Raw genomic sequence first — 14,804 nt, 5'->3', positions numbered from 1 at the left:
GATCTTTTGCCTTCATTGGGACTCTTAGAGCACGAATGTATATTTTTAAGTTTTATATTTTATAGCAGGAAGTCAGCGTCTGCCACCATATTTTGTGTGTTTAGTATTATCCATCTTGATATAAAACATCATGTGGCTGAAACTCATTAGGGAAGGGTGGAGTTGAGGTATAGGTTGAGGAGCACATTTGTAAGGCATTTATTGCCATGTCCCTTAGGACATTACCTGTTCCAAGGAAGTGTACGCCCTCAGTTAGTACAGCGGGGCAACCCTCCCAGCCGCTGTACACATTCATTTGTTCTTCAGCGTTCTGCCATTGCAGAGGTTCCCAGACTTCAAAAGGATCATGACTCTTCTTAAAAAACACATCCCTGAGGCATCCCACAAAACCTTTCTGGATTATTTCTGCAGGAGTTGACCAAGAAATAGTTTTTTACAATAGCATTTTAAAAAATTTAAAAAACTGATTGAAAACAGTGAAATTTGCAAGCAATGAGCTATTTTAAAATATCCACACTCATTTTTTTAAACTGCCTAACTTTGATGTAGCTCTAGACAGATCAAATGAATATGTCATACATAAGAGACAATGAATTTATTTTAGTAATCTTTAAATAGCAATGCGTATTGCCTTCCCATAAACTATTGTGAAATACATCAACACTAAAAGTAGCTAAAGGAACACAATGGCCCTGCTGTGGTCTACCAGTAGCCCCCTAAAGATATAGCTTCTTTTCATTGGATTTGGACAAAGTAGTTGACTGTGAAATCAGCAGTAGGCTAAGCAAGAGATTGGGCTAAAAGTCTCTATAACCTTATTCCTCCAAAACTAAATGACAAGAGCACTGTGCTCTCTACAGAGAAGCTACAAGGTTTTTAGTATACTGAAATCATCTAGAACAAAGCATTTGAAATAAAATCTTTCAGTCAGCTCTAGAATTTTTGACCTCTTCACTGATCATCATGACCTAATTAATCAAATAATAATAAAATTCTATTTCCTTTTTTCTTTTTTTCAGGAATTATCATACAGTCTAATGTTTAAATGGTCATTTTAATTCCTCTAGTCTACAGAGAATTGAAGTTTATAAGAGATAACAGGGAAAACTAGGTCCAAGGCCTACCTTTAATATTTTATAGTTGCATGGACATGGGTAAGTTATTTAACTTCTCAGAGCCTCCTTTATAAGATTATAAAGTGAAAAGAGGGACAACTAAGTAGCACAGTGGATAAAGTGCTGGGCCTGAAGTCAAGAGGAGTCATCTTTCTGAGTTCGAATCTGATCTCGGACACTAACTGGGTGACCCTGGGCAAATCCTTGAAACCAGTATGCCTCAGTTTCCTCAACTGTAAAAGGAGCTGGAGAAGGAAACGGTAAACAGTATTTTTGCCAAGAATACCCCGAAGGGAATCACAAAGAGACAGATATGACTAAAACAACTGAACAAAAAAAATGTTAATGTATGTTAAAGTATGAATGGAAAGAGTATTCTTCCCAGGAGTTTACCATACTGATTAAATTACAAATCCAGATCACATCCTCCATGAAAAAAAATATATTACATTATCATTTTTTCCTTTTTTCAATAATATCTTAGAAAATATTTTTAACAAATAGTTCCTAAAATGATTCATAATTCTCAGTGATCTAAGAGGTCATGGTTGAGAACAGATATAGAGGACATCTTATAAAATTATACAATATTTTTATTTAGTCTTTAAAAGACAGAAATAATTTAAATGGATTCTGTCCTCACTTTTTGTGCCTCAAATAATCTAAACCTCTCTTACTCACCAATATCCTTCCTGAGGATAGCATAACCCCGTGGCAATCCTCCCACAAAAACTCCTGTATTTTCACCAATAATAGTGCTGCCACTGGTTGCAGAAGAAGAGCCTTTTAAAAGAAGAAATAAACATTTCTATTACCAAAGTATCTCACGAATAATTACCAATCCTTAATTCTACTTATCAAATATTTATTGTGCTTACTATGGGAAGGTCGTGTGCTAAGCACTGAGACAGAAAGGAAACAATCCCTGCTCTCCCGGTTCTTTAAGTTTACTGGGTGATTCACTACATACAGAAATAGACAACTACAAAATATATGCAAAGGTACAGGAAGTAGTTTTATCTAAATAAGTTTCCTGAGTAGGGTCCATGGCACCATATTAGCATTATGGGATTTTAAGTATAGTTTTGGAACCCCTGAAATGTTATGTGTTATTGAAGTTTTGCGCAAATGGAATAATGGACTCTAAATGCATGTTTCCAAACATATTACAAGGACATAGAAGGGACAAACAATCTAAAGGGGAGTTATGACAGAACAAAGGAAAACAACAATGATAGATAAACTAGATAATATGATTAGTGAAAAAAATTTGTGACATGCTCACCTATGAACTGCCCATCAACAGTGATCTGTCCCAAAGTCTGGTGCCGGGTAGCTATCACCTGATGCCATCTTCCATCATTATACTGTTTTCCATTATCATTAGTTGTAGTGACTACAACTGCAGATCCCTAAAAAGAAAATTTTAAATTCTAGACTAAAATAAAGACCTCAATAATATAATTATACGCCAAAGTAAAAGAGAACTTAGAATAAGAGTGTGGATTTAGCCCAAATGATATCAGGAATCAAGAGTCTTTTGTGATGTGCTTTTCTGAAAGTAAAAAAAAACAAATGAAATACAGTCTCCAAGTATGGAAAGAAATTCCCTTCAAAACGAGGTTTCTCATAAAATTACCTGCATTGTCCCAATCAGAAACAATTGGGATTATCTGTGCCAATCAGAAACAATAAGCAAATCATTTTTCTATAAGGATTTTTCATTATTTTTTTCTTATGGCTGTCAAAGTGAAAAAACTACTTATCCAAATCTATAATAGTCAAAATAACTTAGTTGCTCCAAGTTGTTCTTAAAACACTATTGCTGTTACTATATACAGCGTTCTCTTGATTCTTTCTCATTTCACTCTTCATTATTTCATGTAAGTCTATTCATGTTTTTCTAAGATCATCAAATTTATCATTTCTTATAACAGTAGTATTTCATCATGATAATTTATCGTATATATCACAACTGGTTCAGCTATCAGTGCCAAAATGCAATTCTGCTTCAGTTCTGAATAAGGGACCCTTCTGCTAGATCATCTCCCATCAATTTGATTTCTCTACTATTAAATAAATAAAATTCCCTACTTTACATCATTAACCAAGAGAAAGAATAGGAAAACTGGCTAAAATTTAGGAATGTTGGATATTACAAAAAAAATGTGCAGCACCCTTACTGTAATTGTACCATGATAATCATAGTAAGAATACATCTTCTGAAGAGCAAGTTCCCATAATGGTAGTTGCAATGAAATGAAATGGAAACAGAAAAAAATTAAAATGAAGAGGGGGCAAAAAGATCATGAAAAAGTTGAAAATAAAAATATTCAACTTATTGGGACATACTTGAAAACATTATAGTCACTTTAGAAGATAAAGCTAGTACAATTAAATGAAAGCTGATTCCACATAAAGTTATCATTGCTTACCATTCTTCTTAGAGATGACAAATTCAGAAAAAATTTTAACATAATCAGAACATAAAATATTTTGTTTTCTCTTAATAAACCTGATTTTTTTGTTAGGTGATATACCTCTGTCCAGTAGAAAATTAGAAAAGTATCTGCAAAATTTGTTAAAACTACCCAGAATATTTTTAACAAACTCAAGTGACCTTCATACTATATTTATGTTAGGTGAGCAAAGGAAAATAGATTTAAAATCTCAATATGTCACGGCTAAAATTTTGATTAAGCCAAAGATTTAAATGCTACATTACCCAAAAAAAGAATTGAGGTCCCATTTCTTCAAAAATTCATCCACTGTTATTAGATAGCGCACATAAAGGACTAAATTCACTCCTTCCACATGTTCTTTAATTGGCTCCTGTCAGTCCTCATATTATGCATGAGAACATATATGACATACAATATTGAATATTACAGAAAAGGTTCTAATTTCCCATAAGCATAAGCAGGATGCTTCTCCCATTGACCATACACCAACTTTTAAAGATGTTAGAACAGATGATCCATCAGGAAGTCCAGTCTCTGTCCCTTGGGTGTCTTATAGGTTGACTTTTCTTATATCGTTTTTCCCTCACATACAATCTTTTATTGTCTTCAATCCTATTTCAACGTTTTAATATTTTACAAACACACATTTCATTATCGTAGTTTAATAATTAAAACCAGAACTGGTGTCGTGCCCAATTAATGTGCCCTGGTAGCATGCCCATTAGTTTTTCCATTAGTGAATTCAACAATGCTAATGGGATTACTAGCATGGGATGCTAATTGGGCGTGACATAAGAAACTGGCTTACTTCTCAGCATACCCTTGCTAATGATGAAATTAATGAGCATTTTATTAAATGCTGTCTCATCAAAGTGTACTTAGTTAGCGTTAAAATTGTTACAAACGATGCTGCATTCTAAAGATCAGGTGTCTGAGTAAGTGGTTCTTCATATTATGTTTGGCAACAATCTGAAGCATTAATAGTTCTCTACACTAGAAACCACATTTATATTGGGGGTGGAAGGAATCCTGCCATGCCACACTAGATCTACTTGTCAAAGTTGGCTTCTATTTGGGGAAATTTTGGAATGTTGTTTATTTCAAGCTTTTTTTTTTTAATTGAGACTGTGGGAATAGTTTCATGATAAATTCTGGCCTCTCTTTATGTAGTTCACATTTTTCCTTTAGAAAATCATTAAATCTTCCATATAATTTATACTTAGATGTGTTTAAAGGCTCTCACTAAGTGAAACCAAAACCTGATTTGATTTTCTTGGTAAAGTCACTATACTGAAAGCTTTCAAATGGTAACCATGGGCCATTACCTAATCAATAAAATATCACTGAATCAAGTGTATAAAGAATGGAAGCTACCACAAAGTTGATAAAAGGAAACATAGGAAACTATAATTGATTTCTCTGGTCTCAAAATTAAAGACTGAAATAATAAAAAGATGGAATGAAGATTTTCTCATTGTTTCTTTTTGGCACTAGTTTCAAGTTTGAGTTCCACACGATGCAGTTAGGTAAATTGAAAATTTTGTTCATTGACTTATCATTGTCTCACATTTGATCAAAAACATTTCCTTCCCTAAAAACATAAACCTACATTGTGATATTGCTATTATAAGTCATTTGGTAAATATTAAGAGATCGAAATCAGTTACATCACACAAGAAAAATTTAAAAATTAGAAATTCAAAGTAACAGAAGTTAGAATCATAGAGTCTCAGCACTAGAAGTGATCTAAGAGAGAGAGAGCATAATAATCTAATGGGTAACTGAACAACCTCCTTTACCATATATCAGCTAGGTGGCACAATGGAAAGAGTGGTCAGGAAAACTCATCTTCCTGAGTTCAAATCTGACCTCAGATGCCTACCAGCTGTGTGATTCTGGGCAAGTCACTTAATCTTGTTTGCCTCAGTTTCCTCATCTGTAAAATGAGCTAGAGAAAGAAGTGGTACACCATTCCAGTATCTTTGACAAGAAATGGGGTCATGAAGAGCCAGACATGACTGAACAACAACAACCAGATACCAGTCAAGTTGTTGTCTATTTGAAAACCTCTAGTAAAAGAAAATCCAATAGCTCCTGAGATGTTGTACCCTTAATATAACTTTTCAAAATGAGAAAAAATTAATTTTTTAAAAATTGATGTTAGTTCCCCTCAGACTCCTTATGTAACATATTGAACTTTTATTTTCTTTTTATCCTAATTATTTTTCTTTCCATTTTCTGAACAAGTCATTTTAAAGTTGGTCGTTGACTTTCCTGCGTACCCTCATTTCTTCTTCAAACAACTTCCACTTTCTTCAAAATCAGAATTGTTCCCCTTAGTGTCTCCAGAATTTCCTTTCTAAGAGTTTCTCACGCCTAACTTTGGTTGCTTCTGCAAGATTTTCCTTCATGTTACCTCATCTATCTTTCCCCCGAATGCTTTTAAATCTTGCCCCATCCAAATACAGGATGCATGTGAGACTGTCCAGTATTCCTCTTCCTTACAAATTCTAAGATACACTCATCACTTCCTTCCAAGGCTTCCAGCATTGCCCACAGCAGCCAGTTTCTCTGCATTGGAAAGAATCACACCCAGAATTCCAAGTTCACTTCATTAGTTCTACCTGTTGAAAGCTGAAATGACATGCCCTGTAGGAAACCTTACCTTATCCCCCCCCATATGCCAATGAACTCTCTACCACTCCCACCATTGTTTTTACACTCTTATACACTTTTATAGTTTGTTTTGAGATATTCTCAAAAAGAAACTCTCTTTAATTGCAAATCAGTACTTTCTCTGAGACTTAAAAGATTTATATTCTCAGAAACTTCCTCGGGGGCACCCAGAGATTAAGTGACTTGCCTAAATTCACATAACCAGCATGTGTTGGAGGTGGACTTGAACCCAGATCTTCTAAACTGAGGTCAGCTCCCTATATAACTTTTCAACCTGATAGTGCATTTTACCTCCCTTTTATCCACACCCCTACCCCAAGAAGATTACCACTGAGAGTATTAGCTCCTTGGGGGCAAGAATTGTCTTAGTTCTGCTATGAATCTTTAGTACAGTACACAGGCACTCAGTAAACACTCGCTGTTTTTTGTTGTTTTATTGAGTGGATCCCAAGGATAAATGTTTAACAACTATCTCTCCGAGCGAAAAAGTGCCATAAATGCCACATATGGTACATTTTTAAGTTAAATCTGCATTATTAATATTTTTGCCATCACTTTCTTAAATCTAGACAATCAACAAAACAATAAGTTAAGACCCGGTTTGTAGAATTTGCCAATATCCAAGGTTTAAATGCTCACATTGAAATTTACCAATCACCTCTAGATCAGAGTTGGTCTTGTACACCTTCAGTTTTAACTAAATACTATTTCCTCTAAACAAGAAAGCAAAAGAAATTAATTTTATCTGTACCCTGAAGTAGTTAAAAATGAAAAAAAGAACTCACTTGAAAGTTATTGAACTTTAAAGCAGGTTATCAGAGGAAGTTATAGATATATCTCTATAGTGCTTTAAAAGTAGAATAAATAATGTTTTTACTTGAAGGTATATATGTATTTTGACTTGAAAATTAAACTATGAACTATAAGAATGTTCAACATTCTGATTCTATTATTTCCAGAGTAGGGAACCTGCAGCCTCAAGGACACATGTGGCCCTGTAGGTCCTCAAGTGTGGTCCTTTTGCTTCTTAATTGTGCACAAACCACCATCTGGCACCTGGGGGCCACCTTCATAGAATACAGAAAATAGGGCTGGGCCTGGAATCAGTGAGATTTAAGTTCGAAACCAGCCTGAGCAATGAATAGATATGTCATTCAGGATATGTAATTTAACCTCCCTGCCTCAGTGTCTTCAACTATAAAATGGGGATAGTACTTACTTCACTGGGTTGTTATAAGGACCGAATATTTGTAAAGCACCTAACAAATTGTTTGGCATGAAGCAGGTACATCATGTTTGTCCCCTTCTCTTATTCCCTTTCTTTCAAGTAAACAAATTCTTTATTTTGGAGAAAAAAAGAAAAAAAAACAGTCACATCTACATTAAGGAAAAAAATACTCTTGCAAAGTCTTGCCAGATTTCTGCTACAAAATGTATATTGCTACCTGAATGATCTCTATGCACACAACTCATGCATTAGGATCCAAGCGCATAGGTCAATGATTTCATACCAGAGAAGTCTATGGAATAATTTATATTTCGGTCACTTGATAATAAGAAAGAGAAGGAAGGAACGTAAGAAAGGGGATAAGTTTGAGAACAGCAGAGTTGAAAAACCAGCCAAGAAAAAAAATCAAAATATGAGCTGTGTCAAATTGAGTAAAACATTAAGTTCCAGGATTATGTAAAGATCTGGTAGTCCTAAGGAGGAAGACAATTATCCCATGATAATATAAACCTTAAGTTACATTCCTTTTGATAGATATCTGTGACATACAAACCATATCTCTTCATTTTTATCGTTAATAACTTTTGTCTTCAAATTACATTCATTTAGAAATATATCCAGTCAGCCTTTCCTTATAACAAAGTCGTTGTTTTTTATTAATGAAAACCGAAACATCAACCAATTCTGAGAGCATATGCCACATTCCACACCCACAGCCACCCACCTCTACATAACAAAAGAGATGAAGCTCATTTTTTCATCTCTTCTCCCCAAGAAGATTGGTCATTCTTATTACACAAAATTATATTTTATGGTATAGTACTACCTATTCAAAATTTTGAAAATGGAATATATTTTCTGCTGTTATTTTTCCTGCTTTTTATTTCATTACACATCAGTTTAAATGTCTTCTCCTGCTTCTCGAAATTTTTCAGTCATTATTTCTTATACTGTAAAAACATTTTATTACAACCATGTACCACAATTTGTTGCACTATTACAGCAATAATAAATGCATACTTTGTTTCTAGTTCTTTGCTACCAAAAGACTGCTGTTAGTAATGTGTTGGCACATATGTGGCCTTTCTTAGCTCAAAGATATTCAATTTTTTTTTTGGCATAACTCCAAACTATCTTCAAGACTGCCTAGATCAACTTACAACTCCACCAACAATGTATTAACATGCTTATTCATTTAACTACTGCATGTAACTCTACTTTATGTATTAGGGTGTCAATTCATTACATGAAAAAAAAATATTTTTATTATAAACTGTGAATTTCACAGGCAAAGTACACTATACTTTATACTAAATTTAACTGTTTTAACCATGTGAAATGATAATATCTATATGCTAACTCACTTGCCACAACCATCCCCCCAAAAAGGAATAACAGATTTGCAAGGAAATTCTATCAAACGCTAAAAAAATTAATTCTAATACTTTATAAACTATCTATAAATATAGTAAAAGGGATCCTGTTAAATTCATTCTTTGATACAATTATGTTCGTGATACCTAAATGAGGGAAAGATAAAACAGAGAAAAAAAATTGTAGATTAATATCTCTAATGTCTAGGCTATCCCTAAAAATATATCCTTAAAAAATAATCCCTAAAAAATAAAATCTCATTTTTCCAATAATTCTTACTAGTTTTTACCCTATATCTCTCCATCTCCACTTGGCTAAACCCTTGAGAAAGTTGTTCTTTCTTCTAACTCTCTTCTAAACCTTCCCCAGTCTGGCTAGTGATCTCATCATTCAACGGGCATTGCTCTCTCCAAAGTTACCAGTGTTCTCTTAATTACTAGAAGTGAAAACCTTTTCTCAATTTTCATTCTTTTTAACCTTTCTGCAGCTTTTGACACCATCTATCATGCTTTCTTGGGTGTTCACTCCTCTTTAGGTTTTCAAGATACTCTGCTCTTATAGTTCTTCTCTTATCTGTCTGGTCACTCCTTATTCTCCTTTGCTGCATTTTATGCAAGTCATGTCCACTAACAGAGTCTGTCCCTAAGGTTCTGGTCTGGGCCATCTTCTCTTTTCTTTCTATATTTATTGTCTCACTTAATAATCTCATCTGATACTATGGGTTCATCTATCATCTCAAATGAAATATGTTCACAAAAGAACTAATTAAATTTTCCCCAAAACCTTCTCCTTTCTCAAACTTGTTTATTATTTTCAAAGGAAATACCATTCTCTCCCTTACCCAGGATTAAAATCTTGGTGCCATAGGTAAACCCTCACTTTGTTCATCCCATAGACCCAATCTGCTGCCATATCCTGTCATTTCAACCTTCAAAATATCTCCTGTTTACATTCCCTTCTCTCCACTCATACAGACACTACCTTAGTGTAGGTCCTATGCACCTTTCATCTGAACTGTTGCAGTAGACATCTCATTTATCTCCTGGTTTCATGCCTCTCCCCATTACTGTTTAATGTGATTTTTCTAAAGGACTGGTCTGACATATCATACCTTCACTGAAAATGGACTCATGAAAACCCAGTAGCTCCCTAATATGTTCTGCTGTTATTGTTTAACAGTTTTTCACTCATGTCTGACTTCTCATGACCCCATTTGGGGTTTTTCTGGCAAAGATGCTGGAGTGGTTTGCCATTTCCTTCTCTGGCTCATTTTACTCAGGGAACTGAGGCAAACAGGGCCAAGTGGCTTGCCCAGGGTCACACAGCTAATAAGTGGCTGAGGTCAGATTTGAACTCAAGAAGATGAGTCTTCCTGACTCCCAACCCTGTACTCTATCCACTGCACCATCTAGTTTCCCCTCCCTATAATGTGATCAGTTATATAGCCCTCTAATATTTAAAGATCTTTATAATTTTGGGTCCTTCTTACCATTCTAGTTATCTTACAAATTGCTTCCCTCCCCCCGCAGAGCCTACAATCCAACAAGACTGGCCTGCCTACCATTCCTCAGATATGATATTCCATCTCTCATCTCTATACCTTTGCACTCCCTGCCCCTGTGCCATGAATAATACCTTCCTCATCACTTCTTCCTCTTATCATCCCTGGAATCCTTTTAATACTCAGTTGACTCAAATCTTACTTCTGAGACTTTCTTCAGCCCTCTTCCCCCAGCTACTAATGTTAAGTCCTTGCCTTGAGAGAACTTACAAAGAAAACTGTTTAAATTATTTTTCTTCTGCTTTCCTTATCACTCACCTGGGGATCATAAAGAAAATAAGGACGTCCTCTCTTTAGCTGAAGTGCAAAGTATTCCTCTTGATTACCAGGTGATACTGCTAACACTATCAAACCCTCAGGTTCCTTTGTTCGAAAGCTGACCTTGATACCTGGTAAGAAAAATGTAATCAGAAAATCAGTCCCAGATTTGCTGCTGACTCTTACAGCTAAAAGTGCATTTTCTTCTATTATTATTTATGATGCATTGAGTATCAATAAGGAATCACATTCAGCAATATACTGGAATATTCCTCTTTACCATTTGGCTTTGAACACATACTCACTATGAATTAGAACCCACTCTTCAAACTCAAGCCCTTCTTTGCCAGACTGTTCATCAATCAATATATAATGAGACACAGTGCCTACTCTTCAAATTTACAAACCAGGGGAGACACATGAGAATGAAAAAAACATGATGTCAATACTAAAGTAGAATCAAAATGTCAATATGAAAAACTTATTATCATGTCATAAAAATGAAATGAATAAATTAATGTTTGTTTAAAGCATAAAGACAAGGAACTATTTTAACCATGAGACCATGATTCAAAATGGGTCAAAGTGCCCCTCCCTGGACACCACTCTCCCATGTGTGTTTTCTCCCTCATTAAACTGTCAGCTTCTTGAAGAGCTTTTGTATTTAATTTCTAACTCATTCACACTTTGACCATCTGACCAACCACTCTATTAAAACTGCTTTCTTCAAATATTACTTACCACTACCAGCCTGATGACTTTCTTTTTCTTGGCCTCATTAAAGGGGCCACACCATGGCTACTTCTTAAATAGGCCTATTCGATGAATGGGCGTTGTCTCACCCTAAGTGAGTAACTGCAAAGACCTTGGTCTAAACGGCCCAAGGTCTCCCAGTGCATCCTGGGTCGTCTCCAGTCATCCTGAGGAACATTAGGTCACTGGATTCAGATGGCTCTGGAGGAGAAGTGAGGCTGGTGACCTGCACAGCCCTCCCTCACTCAAAACAAAGTCAAGTGCAAGTCATGTCATTATTTCTCTGATGGCATGGTCTTCTCCGGCAATGAAGGATGAACACAACAACAATCACTTCCATACTGACAAATCCAAAGATCTTTCCTTGGACCTCAGCCTCCTTGTCCTCTCATACTTATGATGACAGATACTCATTCCAGACACACACTCCTCTCTTGGCTTCAAGACATGCACTCGGGTTCTGCTCCTGTCTCATCCACTCTTATCTTTCCTTTTCTGAGTCTTTTACCAGCTCTTCCTCTTAAATGTTAAGACTGGTATTTTCCCAGACTCTATTCTGGGTCTGTTATCTGATCAATGTTCTCCTCTTAGCAAATTCATTCACTGTTGTGCTGTCAATTCTCATTTATCAAGGCCATATCTTCAATTCTGAAATGCATTATGAACTTCAAATTCAAAGGCCAAATTACATGCAGCAGGACATATGCAAATTGTTGTCTCACTAACATCTCAAATTTAGTAATTCCAGAACCAAACTGATTATCATTTCTCAAAAATCTGTTATTCCTTCTGCCTGCAAAATAGCTTATTGGGGGCCTGGGGAGGTGGCGTGTGGAAGAGAGAGGAAAGGATGTTGTGCGACCTGGATTTAAATCCAAAAATCTGTCATTTATTACCTGTGTGTCATTGGGAGAATTGCTTAACCTCTTTGGACTTCAGTCGTCTTATTGTAACATCAGAGGGTTAATGCCGATGATGTCTAAGATCCTTTCCAGCTCTAAATCTATGATACTGTATCTGTTCTTAGTATTGTCATTCACCTAGTTAATCTATCTCATTCAAGACCTTGGTGATATCTTTTGTTTTTTTTCTCTCTCCTCCTACATCCATTCAAGACTTTGGTGATATCTTTTGTTTTTTTTTCTCTCTCCTCCTGCATCCATAGCCAGTCTGCTTTTATGTCCTATAGTTTCTATATATTCAAAGCTTTGTATTATCTTTCACTCTCGGTTCCCATTGCCAACACTTTAACTAAGACCTTTATTACTGCCTTCCTGGATTATTGTAATAGCCTTACACCTATCAGGCTGTTGCTTTCTGGTGCACAGATCTGATTGTCAGTTTCTCCTCTCTCCCCCCAAAAAATTTCACTTATTCCCCTATGCTCAAACAAAATTCAAAGAATGTTTTCTTAAAATATATTTCTGCATTTTAAGCCAATTAATTTTGTAATATACTTAATGAATGTGCAAAATACTGTCACTGTTTATACACTTAATTTCCAAGTTCTGACTTTTGTTGATATTTATTTGTTATCATTTTACATAGTTAAAACAGTTAAATTTACTATAAGGTATAATGTACTTTGACTGTGAAATTCACAGTTTATTCGAAACATTTCTGTGATCTCCCCACAAAACATCATTTAGTTGCAGCAACAAGTCAAACACAGAAAATGAGAGAAAATTCAAGGAAGGAAAAAAATGTAATAGAGCATAAGGCAACTTGATTTGCTATAACTGAACTTGTTCAATGTTTTTCAAATAACCAGCCTCCTAATTTTTCTTTCCTTTGAAGACAAAAAAAAAAAAAAAGATTAGTAAGGAATGGGTTTCTCATACATGGAACCTATGAAAAAGATAAAGATGTGTACCTACAGTGCAAATTTATGTTATTGACTGTTAATTATCTCTGTAGATACAGTTAAAGAGTATCCTTTGAGCCACACACTTTTAATCATACAATCAATTCTGTGAATGCATTAAATCCACAACTGAACATGCTTAGATATGAACACATCAATCTTATTAGTGTGCTGTGGCATCCACTGAATGTAACATCTTTAATGTGAATGTGCATTCAGTTTTTACCTTGATAGGAAAACAGAAAAAGGAAAGAAAACCCTCCAGATTGTTTTAGGAATTTAGCTGAAAACCAGAAAAAAAAGCAAAAAAAAAAGTTTGCAAAAAGTATCTGCTATTAGAAAAGCTTGGGAAAATTGAAATGCTTTTATACTTTTTCATTAGGTTGAATAAAAAATATCAAGGAATCTAATTTCTGAGAAGGACTTTGAGAAATCATGAACTCCCCCCTGTTCCACTTCAGGTATTTCCCCAGAAAAATAACTTTCTTAAATTGTTAACATAGTGATTAAAAATATCTAAAGTAGCAATATGACCTATCATTCTTTAGTATTAGGTTTAATAGTCTAATCACCATTCTCAAGAAGAAAATCTTCCTGATGTGTAATCTAGATTCCTCTTACTTAAATTTAAATCCTTATCCTCTAGGGGGATTTTCCTTCTGCAGATAAAGAGCCTTCAGTGAACCTTTGCACTCTCAAAAGAATGTTTTAAATACCTAAAAAGAGTTAAGTTACACTTCAACACTTCTTTTCAAGAGATTGAAGTGGAGCTTAGACTAGTTATTCTATTAGGAACTACTGATCCACAAGGGGAAAAAATCATTTCAGGGGTTACGTGAGAGTAAAAGCCAACTGAATTTAGTTTATTTGGAGGAATGGGTTAGAGTTAAACTCATTTGAAAAATTACTAGGGAATGCACATGATTTAATGCCAGGGCAGACTAGTTCCTTTACACAGTCTTCAAAAAACAATAAACCTCAGAAAAAGGAATTATATACCAGAGACAACTGACAAAGCTAAAATCACAAATTCACAAGATGGTACACTGCATAAAATAAAAACCACACAAAATAATATTGGAGAACTCAAATACAGATAGATCCCACCCAAAGCCCTAGCCTCATCAAATTCCAAAATAAGGCACAGTGAGAGGAAATTAATTCCCAGACTTTGACTCAAAGTCCAATGATAAAGATCTCTTTTGGTATTAATTCTGCCTGAATAGACTGTCCTCCCCAAATATTCAAGAGGCAGTAGATTCCACCCATCCTTGCCAAGTAAAAAGAAAGAGATTAAAAAGGGAATGGGATTTGGGTAGGGTATTAGAGGTACAGGCAGGAGAGAAAGCATGTCAAATACTTGGAGTCACAGAGTAGAAGAGAAAGAAACCTAGAATCCAGCTAAGGCGAGTTTTCTTCTCCTCCTACCCCTCAAAACAATTAACTCAGCACAGAGACCTCATAATAGCCCAGCTTCAAATTTCTCAGTATAAATATGATGAAGCCTTCCAGT

The 14,804-nt window shown here is 35.1% G+C and overlaps 1 protein-coding gene across 1 annotated transcript in view; it reads right to left on the bottom strand.

The window, feature by feature from the left end:
• USH2A (usherin) overlaps positions 1-14,804 on the bottom strand; it is a 990,439-nt gene that overhangs the window by 628,885 nt on the left and 346,750 nt on the right. The window contains exons 21-24 of the mRNA XM_072647832.1: positions 10,675-10,805; positions 2,401-2,527; positions 1,797-1,898; positions 226-405 (exon numbers count right to left, since the gene is read on the bottom strand). Coding sequence (XP_072503933.1) covers positions 226-405; positions 1,797-1,898; positions 2,401-2,527; positions 10,675-10,805 — 540 coding nt within the window. The remainder of the gene's footprint in view (positions 1-225; positions 406-1,796; positions 1,899-2,400; positions 2,528-10,674; positions 10,806-14,804) is intronic.

Source organism: Notamacropus eugenii, chromosome 2 (assembly GCF_028372415.1).
Source record: "Notamacropus eugenii isolate mMacEug1 chromosome 2, mMacEug1.pri_v2, whole genome shotgun sequence".
Classification (NCBI taxonomy): domain Eukaryota; kingdom Metazoa; phylum Chordata; class Mammalia; order Diprotodontia; family Macropodidae; genus Notamacropus; species Notamacropus eugenii.
This window is presented reverse-complemented; position numbering and strand designations above follow the sequence as displayed.